Source organism: Bufo gargarizans, chromosome 5 (assembly GCF_014858855.1).
Source record: "Bufo gargarizans isolate SCDJY-AF-19 chromosome 5, ASM1485885v1, whole genome shotgun sequence".
NCBI lineage: Eukaryota > Metazoa > Chordata > Amphibia > Anura > Bufonidae > Bufo > Bufo gargarizans.
In genome coordinates, this window is record NC_058084.1 from 79,704,864 (window position 1) to 79,721,024 (window position 16,161).

At 45.7% G+C, this 16,161-nt stretch overlaps 1 protein-coding gene across 4 annotated transcripts in view; it reads left to right on the plus strand.

The window, feature by feature from the left end:
* SLC26A7 (solute carrier family 26 member 7) overlaps window positions 1-16,161 on the plus strand; it is an 82,615-nt gene that overhangs the window by 47,888 nt on the left and 18,566 nt on the right. For all 4 annotated transcript variants that reach the window (XM_044294448.1, XM_044294450.1, XM_044294449.1 and 1 more), the window contains exon 12: window positions 14,927-14,993. In XM_044294448.1, the coding sequence (XP_044150383.1) occupies window positions 14,927-14,993 (67 nt within the window). The remainder of the gene's footprint in view (window positions 1-14,926; window positions 14,994-16,161) is intronic.

Genomic DNA, 16,161 nt, shown 5'->3' on the forward strand with positions numbered 1-16,161 from the left:
TTATCTACACTGAGCTGTGACTAGATCTATTCGGTGGTGATCCCTACTTATAGCTGCAATTGTATATACATTGTTGTGCATTTAATACTGAGACTTCCTTTCACATATATCGTCGTGTCACCAATATTGAGACTTTTCATATTGGATATCGATTTTTGATGAGTGAAATGGGCCTTTGATGTATTTATTACTCTCCATCCAGAGACATTTTTTATTTTTCTAATCAGTGGACTCGATTTTATCATAGTTTTTCTATTTTATTATGTATTGGATTTATGCATTTACCATATATATACATTTTATCTTGATTGATCCTATATATGGTCTATTATTGTATTGGAATAAATTGCTGCCACATTTTTACTCCAGAAGGTGGTGTCCCTGCTCTTTTTACTTGATTTTTATTCTTATTTCATACTGGGTGGGTGACCCAGCGAGCAGTGAACCCACCGTTACCCATCCATCCAGGTATTGAGCCTCCCATTTGTTTACTTCATTTTATATATATATATATTGGTTACATGTAAATTCTCTTTAAGTTTTCCCACCACATTCTTTGTCAGAGATGAGTGAATATCTTGAAATTTGGTTTGAGTCTAATTCACACAAATCAGTCATCAGATTTGATTTGGGTACGATTTCACTCAAACTGAAATTGTTCCAATTGCCCTTTAAGTTGCGTATGACATTATGAGATCTCCTAGGACTGTATTCAGGTCCTTTTAAACGGGTTGTCTCACTTCACCAAATGGCATTTATTATGTAGACAAAGTTCATACAAAGCACTTACTAATGTATTGTGATTGTCCAAATTGCCTCCATTGCTGGCTGGATTCATTTTTTCTATCATATTATACACTGCTCGTTTCCAAGGGTTATGTATGACCACTGTCATCCAGCAGTGGTGGTCGTGCATGCACACTACAGGAAAAAGCACTGCCTCTCTGGTGTCCAGGCACACATAGGCGCACATGTGCAGCAGCTTCCTTCTGTGATGGAGAAAATATCAAGCCAGCAAATGAGGCAATATGGACAGTCACAATAAGATTAGCAAACTTTTCAACAATTCGATTCGGACGCTTCGCCGAATTTCTTCAAGAAACGTTACGAATTAAATTAGTCACAAAATCTATTTGTGATACCTAATCTGAGAGTAGGCTTGGCTACTGAATTTGGCTCACAAAAACTGATGGAAATAACTGAGGTGTGAACTCAGCCTTACAGGTCAATGTTAGCATCAGGTCAAATTTATCGGCATAGACTGAACCATGCAGTGGCCCAAGATTCAAGTAATGGCCCTGTGACAGAGTGGCAATGATTTTAGCAGTAAGGTTGTGTTGATGTCACTGTTTATTTTTCCCTTCCTCTGATCCGTCAGAAGAACAGCCCAAAAAAAGTGGATCCTGTATTTTGAACATCCTATTCAATATGGTTAGTATGTGGTTTGCATTTGATCAGTATTTATAAAGCAAAAACAGGAGTCGGTCAAAAAGAGAGATAAAATGTGATGGAAATATATGCGGCCTCATGCTTAATTTGCATGCGTTTTGGCCATTTGCATCTGAAATCAGTTTTATTCAGATGGAAAAGAAGTCCTACATGTCAGACTTTAATGGTCTTTATCATATGGTCAGTATTTGGTCAATTTTTTGTATGAGTAGTTCATCAGTACTAGTAAGGCAAAAACTGGAGTGGGTCCAAAACAAAAATAAGTTGTGATGGAAGTATTTGCATGTCTTCTGTGTTTTGGACCCACTCCTGCTTTTGGCTTGCAAATCATGATCAAATACTGATGCAAAATACTGACTGTGTGATAGAGGCCTTATGGATGCTCAAACGACAAGACCTGTTTTTTTTTTTTTTTTTCATTTTTCTGTTCTTTTGAAGGATCTGAAGAACAGAAAAATAAATGGCAAACAGTAAACGGTCAGGGACACTTGTGGCCCCGAAACAGACTGATGAGGGTGGCAACAGCATGAAGAGTCACAATAGTGGCCCCAGAACAGAGTGTGTGTGCAACAGCACTGGCAGTAAGAGCACAAGATGGTGACATATCACAGTAGGAGCAGATGGCAGTAGAGGCAACAGGCATGTGGCATGAGGAGAGTGGCAGCATCAGAACAGTGGCAGCAGCACGCAGGCAGAAGTAACAGACCATTTGTCACAATGTTCTGGTGTGGCAGCACACTATATTCAGATCATTTCTGTCATGGAACCATGAACCAGACGTACAACAGAGATAGGTGGAATAAGAAGGCTTTATTGAAAATCAAGCCGTAGCTAAAGTCCAAACGGATGGCTAAACTGAAGCAGGGTCTTGAGTAGACGGAGGTCAGGAACCAGGAGGGTAGTCAGACGTAGCCAGGATCGGGAACCAACGGGGTAGTCAGACGAGGCCAGGATCAGGAACCAACGGGGTAGTCAGACGAGGCCAGGATCAGGAACCAACGGGGTAGTCAGACGAGGCCAGGATCAGGAACCAGAAGCAGCAGCAGTCTTTGAAGCATGTGCACACAGGAGGACCAAGCAAGGAACTGAAGCCACAGACCTTCTATATATATGAGCTAGGCATCCAGCTCCTCCCAGTGGGAAGGAGGAGCCGCAGGGTGGGAGGCTACAAGAAACCCAGAAACCAAGATGGCCGCCAGCACATGTCAAACGAAGGAGAACAGTGAGAAGGTAAGACCATGACAGTACCTCCCCCTCAAGGGCCCCTCCTCCGCGGAGTAAGGAACGGTTTCAGAGGGAAGCGTGCGTGGAAGGCTCGGAGCAACGCAGGAGCATGGACATCTGTGGAGGGAACCCAGGAACGCTCCTCTGGACCATAACCACGCCAATGGACCAAAAACTGCAACCGACCGCGGACCAGGCGTGAGTCCAGGATATTGCTCACCTCATATTCCTCACGATTGCCCACTTGGACCGGACGGGGCCGAGGAACCGAGGAAGTGAAACGATTACACACCAATGGCTTCAACAGGGAGACATGAAACACGTTGGAGATCCGCATGCCAGGAGGAAGCGCAAGGGCATAGGCTACCGGGTTTACCCTGTGAAGCACTCGGAAGGGACCAACAAAGCGAGGCGCCAGCTTGGGAGTGGGCACTCGAAGGTTGAGGTTGCGGGTGGACAACCATACACGGTCTCCGACCTGGTAGGAAGGAGCGGGCGCTCGTCTGCGATTAGCCTGGAGTCTCTGGCGTTGCGCAGAGACCTCAAGGGACCTCTGGATCTGTACCCAAGAAGTACGTAGGACGGAAAGGTGATCCTCCACAGCCGGAGTATCCTGGGGAGAGAATACCTCCGGTAACACGGCAGGTTGGAACCCATAATTGGCCATGAAGGGAGACGTCCCAGAGGAAGAGTTCACCGCCGTGTTCCTGGCAAACTCAGCCCAAGGCAGGAGGTCAACCCAATTGTCTTGGTGATCGGAGACATAGCAACGAAGGAATTGCTCCAAGGCCTGATTGGATCGTTCTGCGGCCCCATTGGACTGAGGGTGGTAGGCCGAGGAGAAAGAGAGATGAATCCCCAACTGGGAGCAAAAGGCGCGCCAGAACCTGGACACAAACTGACTCCCCCGATCCGACACAATCTCCTTGGGCAAACCGTGCAACCGGAAGACCTCCCTGGCAAAAATCGAGGCCAACTCTTGTGCAGAGGGTAACTTCTTGAGAGGAACACAGTGGCACATTTTGGAAAACCGATCCACAATCATGAGAATGACCGTATGGCCTCGGGATGCAGGAAGGTCCACAATGAAATCCATCCCCAGGTGTGACCATGGACGCTCCCCGGTGGCTATGGGTTGCAAAAGGCCCAACGGAAGGTGCCGAGGGGACTTACTCTGGGCACAAACGGAGCATGCCGCTACATATGCGGCGATGTCGGAACGTAGAGAAGGCCACCAGAACAGACGTGAAACCGCCCAGGACAGCTGATTCTTTCCAGGGTGCCCCGCGGCCTTGGAGTTATGGTAGGTTCGCAACAACCGAGTGCGCAACTCCTCAGGCACAAAACATCTGCCGTTGGGTCTCCCAGAGGGAGCACCAGATTGAGCCGCCAAAATCTGCTCACCCAGAGGAGAGGTCAGGCTGGTGCGAATAGCAGCCAGGATCTGATTCGGGGGTATGACCGTAGTCGGAATCGACTCCTCCCCGGACAGCTCGGAGTACTGCCGTGATAAGGCATCCGCTCTGATGTTCTTGGAGCCGGGTAGGTAGGAGACCACGTAATTAAAACGTGACAAGAACAGAGCCCATCTGGCCTGACGTGGTGTCAATCTCTTGGCCTCAGAGAGGTAGGTCAGATTCTTGTGGTCCGTCAGGATGAGAACCGGAACCACCGAGCCCTCGAGCAAGTGCCTCCATTCTTTAAGGGCCTGCACGATGGCCAATAACTCCCTGTCACCAATCTGATAGTTGCACTCCGCGGAAGACAGTTTCCGGGAGTAAAACCCACAAGGAAGCAGAGGACCCTCTGGTGTTCTACGCTGAGACAGGAGGGCGCCTACTCCCGTCTCAGACGCGTCCACCTCGAGGACAAAAGGCAACCCAGGGTTGGGATGCGACAGAATCGGAGCCGACACAAAGGCGGACTTTAGAGCCTCAAAAGCTCGGATGGCCTCGAGCGGCCAGACCTGAGGATTACTGCCCTTCCTGGTCAGATCCGTGAGAGGCTTGGCTAGCATGGAAAAGTCCCTGATGAACTTCCGATAATAATTGGCGAAGCCCAAAAAGCGCTGCAGGGCACGAAGCCCACTGGGCTGGGGCCACTGTAAGACAGCCGAAACCTTCTCAGGATCCATGGAGAACCCCTCAGCGGAAATGATGTAACCTAAGAAGGTTACCTGGGATCGGTGAAATTCGCATTTCTCAAGCTTACCGAACAGCTTGTTCTCTCGTAAGCGTTGCAACACTCGTCTGACATCCAGAATGTGGGCCTCCATGGATGCAGAATATACCAAGATGTCATCCAAATAGACCACCACACACTGCTGCAACAGGTCACGGAAAACATCGTTGATGAATTCCTGGAAGACTGCGGGCGCATTGCACAACCCAAAGGGCATAACCAAGGATTCATAATGACCGGTCCTGGTGTTAAACGCGGTCTTCCACTCATCGCCCGCCTTGATCCTTACCAGGTTATATGCCGCCCTCAGGTCGAGTTTGGTAAAGACCGTGGCCCCTTTGAGGCGATCGAACAGCTCGGAAATCAAGGGTATCGGGTAAGCGTTCTTGATCGTGATGCGATTGAGACCCCTGTAGTCGATGCAAGGCCTCAACTCACCGCCCTTCTTTTTCACAAAGAAAAATCCAGCCCCTGCCGGGGACGAGGATTTGCGAATGTGTCCGCGTGAAAGCGCCTCCCTCACGTACTCCTCCATGGCCTCATTCTCCGCTACCGACAGTGGATAGACTTTGCCACGAGGAGGAACGGCACCAGATTGTAACTCTATGGCACAATCGTATGGGCGGTGCGGAGGTAGGGCAACCGCACGCACCTTATCGAATACATCCCGGTACTCCTCGTATTCAGGAGGCAACAGAGAGTCCGAGGAAGTACACAGCAACTTGACAGGCCCATGGATGCAACTAGCCCCACACTGCGGTGACCACGAGAGGATCTCGGCCGATCTCCAATCGAAAGTCGGATTATGCTTCTGGAGCCAGGGGTACCCCAAGACCACCGAGTAGTGTGGAGACGAAATAACCTGGAGACAGACCGACTCTCTGTGAACGGCACCAATGGCCATCCCCACTGGAAGGGTCTCCTGAGTCACGTGTGGCGGCAGAAGGGGTCTGCCGTCTATCGCCTCAAGAGCCAGTGGGGAACCTCGAGGCTGCAGAGGAATGGAATTGGCGGCGGCGAACACACTATCAATGAACAAGCCACCAGCACCAGAGTCCACCAACGCCTGGGTCGTCACCGAGCCCCCGACCCAGGAGAGGACAACAGTAATCAGTGGTTTGTCAACACGGGAAACCGGGGACGAGGAGACTCCACCCAAGATCTGCCCCCGACAGGATCTCAGGTGCGAGTGTTTCCCGGACGGTTCGGGCATGCCAACCGAAAATGCCCACCGAGACCACAGTACATGCATCGGCCCTCGCGTCTCCGGAGTACCCTCTCCCCCTCGGACAGGCGAGCAACCCCCAGCTGCATGGGTTGACCCCCAGACCAGTCATCCCCAGGAGGCATGGGAGGAGAGGGAGGCACGGGTGGAACAGCAAACGTAGGCGCCAATCTGTTAGAAGGCCTCCGCAGGCTCTCCTTAAAGGAAGGTCTCTCCCTGAGTCTGGTGTCAATTAAAATCAGGAAAGAAATAAGGGACTCGAGCTCCACTGGTAGGTCCTTGGCTGCAATCTCATCCTTCAAGGCATCCGAGAGACCATGAGAGAAAGCAGCGACCAGAGCCTCATTATTCCAGCCCACCTCTGCTGCCAGGGTACGAAACTCAATGGCGTATTCAGCTACGGATCGTGAACCCTGTCTGATGGACATAAGGAGCTTCGCAGCAGAGGCAGCACGAGCCGGCACATCGAATACCTTCCGAAGAGAAGCAACAAAACCGGAAAACTCGGCAACCACCGGATTGTTGTTCTCCCATAAAGGGCTGGCCCAGGCCAAGGCCTTGTCCGAGAGCAGCGAGATCAAGAAGCCCACCTTTGATCTCTCAGTAGGAAAGGCATGTGGCAGCAACTCGAAATAAATGGCCACCTGGTTAAGGAAACCTCGGCACTGAGTTGGCTCTCCCCCAAAGCGCTGTGGAAGGGGGGCAGAACCGGTCATACCCCGAAACACCGCAGGTGCAGCAACAGGTGTCGGGGTAGACTCTGGCGCAACAACCGGAGCGGCAGTAGGAGCGGGCCCAGGAGCGACAACCGACCCATCGGCAACGGAAGCTAAATGAGCCGTGCGTTCAAGCAGGGTTTGTAACACCACAGCGAACCGACCCAACAGGTGATCCTGCTGATCAAGTCTGGCAACCAGCGTAGGTAGCGAGGATGGCCCTGTACCGTCAGAATTCATGGCTTGGTCCTAATGTCATGGAACCATGAACCAGACGTACAACTGAGATAGGTGGAATAAGAAGGCTTTATTGAAAATCAAGCCGTAGCTAAAGTCCAAACGGATGGCTAAACTGAAGCAGGGTCTTGCGTAGACGGAGGTCAGGAACCAGGAGGGTAGTCAGACGTAGCCAGGATCGGGAACCAACGGGGTAGTCAGACGAGGCCAGGATCAGGAACCAACGGGGTAGTCAGACGAGGCCAGGATCAGGAACCAACGGGGTAGTCAGACGAGGCCAGGATCAGGAACCAGAAGCAGCAGCAGTCTTTGAAGCATGTGCACACAGGAGGACCAAGCAAGGAACTGAAGCCACAGACCTTCTATATATATGAGCTAGGCATCCAGCTCCTCCCAGTGGGAAGGAGGAGCCGCAGGGTGGGAGGCTACAAGAAACCCAGAAACCAAGATGGCCGCCAGCACATGTCAAACGAAGGAGAACAGTGAGAAGGTAAGACCATGACAATTTCAGCCAGAATGATATAGTCTGTTTCATCAGGCACCGGTGTCTGGAAATCCTGGTTGATCCAAGCCTGATTCATCTTTATAACGGTTAGTCTCTCAACATTTTGTGTTGAAAGGTGAATTCTCTTTGGGGTAACTATGCCACCTGCCACACTTAACACTATCTCTGATGCCACACTACTGGCCGGGCGTGAAAGCTTGCCAAGGGCAAACTCGGCCAGTTGTGGCCACAATTCAAGTTTGGCTGCCCAGTAGTCCATGGGGTCTGGATGCAGTCCAAGTATGCCACCACCTGCTGGTTCAGGTTCTGCTGCTGGATGGTTTCTTCACTAGGTGGCTGAAGAAAACTACTCATCAGACACTCAAGACTTAAGTAGCTTTTTATGGACCTGGTGCTGCTCCTGTTCCTGGGGGACAGCAGTCATGGCAGTGGAGTGTGAGCTTAGAGGGTGTCCCCGGTTTAACCTTCGCAAGAATGGGCGATGGCGCACATAGGCAGCGACCAACTGACTACAAAGGATGTCTCGATAGTAGTTGAGTTTTTCTTATCCCTCTCAGAAGGTGTAAAAAAGGCCCCCATTTTGAAGCGGTACCGAGGGTCTAACATTATGGAGAGCCAGTAGTCATCCCTCTGCCGAATAGTAATAATGCAGCTGTCTCTACGCATGCAACTCAGCATGCATCTGGCCATTTGTGCAAGGGACTTCCTGCCTCCATATCCACTGCATACTGCCACGGTCTGTTGGGGTCATCTGCATCACCTTTGTCATCGCCCCCTAGCTCCTCATGCTCCTCCTGCTCCTCTCCTTTCACTTGGGCAGATAAACCACCTAGTTCTGTATAGAGGTCCTGGACGTTTATGTCCTCCTCCTCGTCCTCATCCTCCTCCTCCTCCTGTGCCAGTTCAACCTCCACCGGGCTCAAGGGGCCATGAGATGTAGACGCCACGTCCTCTGTCCTCTCGCCAGTCAGATTTATCAGCATTCCCTCCAAGGCATGAAGGAGTGGAATGACATTATTCATCCCGTAGTCCTGGCGACTGACAAATAAAGTCGCCTCCTCAAAGGGCCTGAGCAAACGGCAGGTGTCGTGCATGAGCTGCCACTGTCTAATGTCAAAGGTACAGCGGGGTGTAGTCCTGTACATCTACATTATCAAGAAATTGGTCACAGGTTTCCTCTGCTCGTACAGTCGGTACAACATGTGGAGCATAGAGTTCCAACGTGTGGAAACATCTCATAAAAGGCGATGTAGGGGAGCACCATTCTGCCTTTGCAGGTGAAGGAGGGCGTGTTTTGCACAGTATGAGTGGCTGAAGTGCACGCATAGTTTCCTTGACATTTGCAAGATGTTTTGCAGTTGGATGGAAGACTTCAGGGATCAGGATCGGATTGAAGAAGTGCGCCATGCAAGACACATGGGTGAGCCCTCCCTGATGGAGTACAGACAAAATGTTTTTCCTGTTATCGGTGACCATGGTTCCTTTCTCCAGTTGGCGAGGAGACAGCCAGGATTCAATTTCTAGGTTGATGACTCTGAGCAGGTCCTCACTGGTGTGAGTCCATTTGCCCAGTCTGACCAGGTGCAGAACCATGTGACAATGCCATGCTTTGCATAGGTGGTATGCTGGAGGACCACTCAGAACTGTGCCTACAAGATGGAGGATGAGGAGGCAGAGGAGGACATTGGCGCAGAAATCCCATGGTTAAAACATACGTTTGCAGGGCTGGTACAGCTTTTTTAGAGACCTAATATTGGCTTAGGACTCTCCACCTTGGCTGGACACAAGCCATCAGTTCTCTGAAAGGTGCAGAGTCAGTGACTTGGAACGGGAAGGACTGTTGTACCAACAACTTGGCCAGATGTACGTTCAGCTTCTGCACTGTTGGATGAGTGTAAGTCTATGTATAACAGAACCAATAAAGTATACATGGCGCAGCAGGTGAACTAGATAAACATGCCTATATATTAAACCGCCTGTTGAAGCTACATCTGATGCACAGCAAGTCTATGTATAATAGAACATATCAAGGATAAATAGCACCGCAGGTGAACTAAATAAACGTGCCTATATATTAGATCGCCTGTTGACTCTGAGTCTGATGCACAGTAAGTCTATGTATAAAAGAACAGATTACGTATGAATGGCGCAGAAGGTAAACCAGATATATGCGCATATATATTACAAGACCGCCTGTTGACGCTGAATTTGATGCACAGTAAGTCTATGTATATCAGAACAGATTAGGTATGAATTGAATGGCGCAGCAGTTGACCTAGATAAACATGCCTATATATTAGACCACCTGTTGATGCTGATTCTAATGCACAGTAAGTCTATGTATAATACAACAGATTAAGTATGAATGGTGCAGCAGGTGAACTAGATAAATGTGCCTACTGTATATAATAAACTGTCTGTTGACAATGAGTCTGATGCACAGAAAGTTGAACAAGATGCACAGGATGATTACACTAAACCTGCACTGTCCCTGCCCTATCCCTGCACTCTCCCTATCCAATATTCTACAATAAAAAGATTTGTGAAACACTGTCCCTAGCACTTGCCTTGTCTGTCCCTATACTGAGCTCACAGTAAAATCATGGAGACCGGGCGGGATGAGGCTTTTGGCTATTTGTGGATTGACTGGCTGCACAGAATTATGGCTAATCTTGCGTTCCCAGGCTTCTTGCTTTCACTTTGCAACACGTTTTTAGGAAAAAAGCAATTTGTTACCACAAAGAGCAAGGAAATTAGAATTCCTTGTGAATTAGATTTTGCCTAAAATTTGGATCGATATCTAATTCTGATGCTTCGATTCGCTCATCACTATTCACAATACATTTGTAAGTGCCTTGTGTTAACTTTCTCTACATGATAAATGCCATTTGCTGTAGTGAGACAACCCCTTTAACCCCTTCCCAACACATGACATAATAGTACGTCATGGCGGCAGGTGAATTGCCACATTTTGACGTACTATTACGTCATGGTGATCAGGCGGGCACTGGAGTGGTGCGCGCCTGATCACTGCAGGGGCCCGGCAGTCCCTGATAGCCGGGCCCCTGCTGTATCCGCCGGCATGGCTGTAAAAGCTGATGGCGGAGGATTAACCCCTTCTATGCTGTGGTCAGCGGCATAGGAAGAATTTACGGCAGGTGAGGGAGCCCATCGGGTCCCCGCGCTGCTGTGGCGGGGACCCGATGGGTGAGAAGGCAGCCCGATTCCTTGCAGAGGCTGCCCAATGCCTTGCAAGGCATCAGGACCTGAGTCTCCTAGGCAACCTGTTAGTGTATTACTCAGTGTATTGTAATGCATTGCAGAGAGGATCAGACCCCCTCAAAGTTGAAGTTCAATAGTGGGACAGTAATAAAGTTAAAAAAAGTTTTAAGTTAAAAAAGAAAAAAAACGTCCCTCTCCCCTGATTTTATAATAAAAAATAGAAAAAAAAGAAAAAACACACATATTGGTTATCACCTCGTCAATAACCACTGGTGATAAATATATCACATGATCCAACCCGTCCGATAAACACCGTAAAAAAGCTAAACAAACAAAAAACTTACATCACAAAAAGTGCAACATCAAGCGATCAAAAGGGTGTATGCCCCCAAAATGGTACCAATATAACTGTCACCTCATTCCGCAAAAAACAAGCCCCTACATAAAACAATCACCCAAAAAATTAAAAAACTATAGCTCTCAGAATATGGAGACACTAAAACATGATTTTTGAGTGAATAAATGTAAAAAAGTTGACATATTAGGTATCGCTGCATCCATAACAACCAGCTCTATAAAAATATCACATGACCTAACTCCTCAGATGAACACCGTAAAAATAAATATGAAAACAGTACCAAAAAAAAGCCTTTTTTTTGTCACCTAACATTACACCAAGCGATCAAAAAGGTGTATGCCCCCCAAAATAGTTTCAATCAAACCGTCACCTCATCCCGCAAAAAATGAGATTCTACCTAAGACAATTGGCTAACAAATAAAAAAACTTTGCCTCTTGGACTATAAAAACACTAAAACATCATTTTTCTGTTTAAAAAAAATGCTATTATTGAGTAAAACTTTACAAAATAAGAAAAAGTATACATATTAGGTATTTCCACGTCTGTAATGACCTGCTCTATAAAAATATCACATGACCTAATCCCTCAGGTGAACGCTGTAAAAATAAATAAATACAAACTGTGCCAAAACAACAAATTTTTTGGTCACCTTGCCCCATAAAGTGTAATAATGAATGATCAAAAAATTATATGTACCCAAAAATGGTACCAATAATAACGTAATCTCTTCCTGCAAAAAAAGGAGCCCCTGCACTAGACGATCGGCAGAAAAATAATAAAAAATTGGCGTTCAGAAAAAAAATCTTTATTATGTAAAACTGCAAGAAACATAGAAAATAGACATATTTGGTATAATCACATCCGTAAGAGCATGCTCTATAAAAATAGCAGATGTTCTAACCAAGCAGATGAACATTGTAAAAAAACAAAAATGAAAACTGTGCCGGAACAGCCATTTTTTGATTACTTTGCCTCACAAACAACGTAATATAGAGTGATTAAAAATCATATGTACCCCGAAATAATACCAATAAAACTGTCACCTTATCCCGTAGTTTCCAAAATGGTGTCACTTTTTGGAAGTTTTTACTGCAGGGGTGCATCAGGGAGGTTTCAAATGGGACATGATGTCTAAAAACCAGTTCAGCAAAATCTGCCTTGCAAAAACCATACGGCGCTCCTTTCTTTTTGCGCCTTACCATGTGCCCTTACATCAGTTTACGACCACATATGGGGTGTTTATGTAAACCACAGTATCAGTATAATAAATATTGAGTTTTGTTTGTCTGTTAACTCTTGATGTGTTAAAGAAATTATGGATTAAAATGGAAAATCTGCCAAAAAAGTGAAATTTAGAAATTTCGCCTCCATTTTCCTTTAATTCTCGTGTAATACCTAAAGGGTTAACAAAGTTTGTAAAATCAGTTTTGAATAACTTGAGGGGTGTAGTTTCTACAATGGGGTCATTTATGGGGGGTTTCTACTATGTAAGCCCCAACAAAGTGACTTCAGACCTGAACTGGTCCTTAAAAAGTGGGTTTTGGAAATTTTCTTAAAATGTTTAAGAATTGCTTCTAAAATTCTAAGCCTTCTAACGTCCTAAAAAAATAATATGACATTTACAAAATGATGGTAACATAAAGTATACATATAGGAAATGGTAAGTAATAAATCTTACTTAATTAAAAAAAATACTGTATTTTATGAGGTATCACTTTCTGTTTTAAAAGCAGAGAAATAGAAATTTAGAAAATTGCTAATTTTTAAAACTTTTTGGTAAATTTGGGATTTTTCATAAATAAAGGTGAAATATATTGACTCAAATTTATGACTGTCATGAAGTACAATGTGTCACAAGAAAACATTCTCAGAATGGCTTGGATAAGTAAAAGTGTTCCAAAGTTATTACCACATAAAGTGACACATGTCAGATTTGCAAAAAATGGCCTGGGCAGGAGGGTGAAAACTGGCCCGCGGTAGGAAGGGTTAAAGGCTATGTACATCTTTGGGGGTCATTTTCTTAATTATTATTACTAATCTTTTTTTTTTCAATTGGTCTTTATAAAAAAAAATATGGAACCTTTTTTTGTGTACAGAGCTGAGATGCTGTAGTAGCAGCCTCTGGATTTTCTCTCTTTTCCGCTCTTTTTCCGCATTATAAACACAGAATAATCCTTTTTTGGTGGCAGATGCCTTCTTCTTTGTCTTCTGACCTGTAAAATGGTGGCTGCCATTTTTAGTGATTTGTCTAATATGAACCACAATTTTTTTGGGATTTGCAACAATCCAAATTTTTGTGGAACATTCATAATTAATTTGACTTGCCTAGAATTGTTTTGTTCATCTCTATTCAACCCAAGTAGGATTTAGATGCTTTAATCCGCATAAGGGCGATGATTTATCATGACAGGATTTTTTAAAGTCAGTTTTGCAGGAGTCTGCCTTGTTGTAATTTGGGCCAAAGTTATGGAATGTTACACAGCGTTTGATAAATTTGGTGCATTTTTAAGTCTAGCAGTTCTGTTCTCTTTAGGCCAGTTTCACACAAGCGTATTCAGCCTGGGAAACTCACTCTGTGTGAAAGCAGTATTTCATGGACTGAACACTGCTCCTCTGAAGTGAACTCACTTTAACATAATGATTTATGATGCTGTGAATTCCCATCTCACAACGAGTCTACTGAACTGTAGTCACATAATGCCGTAACCTGAATTATGTAGACCCCCGGTTAAATGGGAATTGACAGCAACATAAATCATTACTATGCTGCAAGTTCACTTTAGAGGAGCAGTGATCAGTCCATGAAATACTGCTTTCACATGGAGTGAGTTTCCCAGGATGAATATGCTTGTGTCAAACTGGCCCTTACTGGGGTAAGAGTGCAAGAATTTTCCAACTTTATAAAAAGTCACAGTTCATTAATCTGGCTTAAAGGGATTGTCTCATCTGAGACATTGATGACATATTGCTAGGATATGCCACCAATGTCAGATAAGTGCGGGTCCCACCACTAGCACCAGCATCAGTCTCTGGAATGGGACCCCCAAAGAGAAAAAGAATGAACCACGCAAGCACGGTCAACCTCCATTTACTTTTATGGGAGATCTTATGCCTAGTGCTGGCATTGCTATTTCTGGCGGTCCCCTAGAGGTGCATGGAGAGGTGGCCGTGCATGTGCAGTGCGCTCTCCATTCACTTCTATGGGACTTCCGAAAATCAGCTGAGCACGATCATTCAGTTATTTTCTGAATTGTCAAAGAAGAGAATGGAGTGAATGCTGCTGTGCATGCCAAGTGCCCTCTCATTAACTTTGGGGGCCCTATTGTAGACATTGCGACATAGCACCAATGTCTCAGATGACACAACCCCTTTAAATTGGCTTAACAGGATAATGTACATCCACTTTCCCACCAACTTTTCAAAACTGGAGTGAGTTTGTAAAAATGCAAGCTGTCACAAATAAGTCTGAAAAGCTGCAAAACACCCACCTTCTGGAGTGCGGGGAGGGATAAATTCCCCACAAGGTCTCTGACAACTGTACGTCTGTAAGCAGTAGTGCAATTTAGGGTAAGACCAAACAGTGTGGCTACAGCCCATGGCCACATGAAAAATCAGTTGCACCGTTTGGGCCTATCCTTACGTGTGAGTCCTGTAATGTCAAACTATCATATCTCAGTCTAGTAATAAGATCTTAAAAATGTTTTCCAAATATTTAGTGCACAATGAATGGCCCATTTTCATTTATATCTGGTCTGGATCACAAGATAACTGGCCTATGAATTAGTAAAACATCTCTTTAACCCAACAGAGCAAAGATACTGCGTGTAGTAAATATGCATGAAGAATATAGCACGGAGACTGAAGACAAGCATTCGGTAAGGATTTGATAAATCATGCTCAAAACTATAGTTAGGTGTCTTGCATGGGGCTAAAGATCAGTTGCAGATCTTTAGGATCAAACTGCTGAGACCCCGCTGATCATGAAAATGAAGGGGTTTTAGAATTTTGGCCACACTTGACCACATTTCCCCATACACTGGGTCTGTGTCCTGCAACCCAACATATCTAGAGGGGTTGTCAAACCTCAGACTTTGGTGCCATATCGCTAGGATATGCCACCAAACTGAAATAGGTACAGGTCCTACCTCTGGGACCTGCAGCTCTCTCTAGAATGAAGCCTCAAAGTAAACAAGAGCACACCACTCATGCATGTCCGCCCTTCATGCATTTTCATGGGAGTTCCAAAAATAGATGGACTATTACCCGCAGTCCCATAGAAGTGAAAGGATTGGTGGCTGCACTTGACTGGTGCCCTCTCCATTCATTTCTATGGGACTTCTGAAAATAGCCGAGCACACTTGCTCAGCTGTTTTTAGAACTCCCATAGAAGTGAATGGAGAGCACGTCATGCATGCATTGTGCGCTCTTGTTCACTTTGGGGGCCCCGTTCTAGAGATAGGTGCGGGTCCTACAGGTGGAACCCACACCTATCTAAAATTGATGGCATATTCTAGCGATATGCCACCAATATGTGAGGTGACACAACCCCATTAAGTGAATGGGCTAAGCTACAATATTGGATACGGCACATGGAACAGTGTGACACCTTAGCAATCACCATGATCCCTACATTCTTTCAGTTTATGGGTAGGGAGACTCAGTGGTTTGACCATACTTTACTAGCATTTGAATATTCAATTATGGGGAATTCTGAAATTTTTCCCCTGATCTGCCATGGCAAACACTCATTTGGGGTCACATATATTGCATAAGTTTTGTGCATTTTAGGTCGACTTCTTGGGACAAGCCTGTTGCATATGGCACATCCTATAGATATATAATCAATATTCAGGCCCATACAATTTTTTATATTTACTGCGCCTAACAGTGGGATGTAAGGGTAACATTGTTTAGAATACAGTGTATGATTAAGTTATCATATTCAGCTATCATTTAAGATGCAAGTGAATAATTCTTTATCACATACGAGGAAACATTTCATTTTATATACAATGATAGGCAAACATTTACCAATGTCTCTAT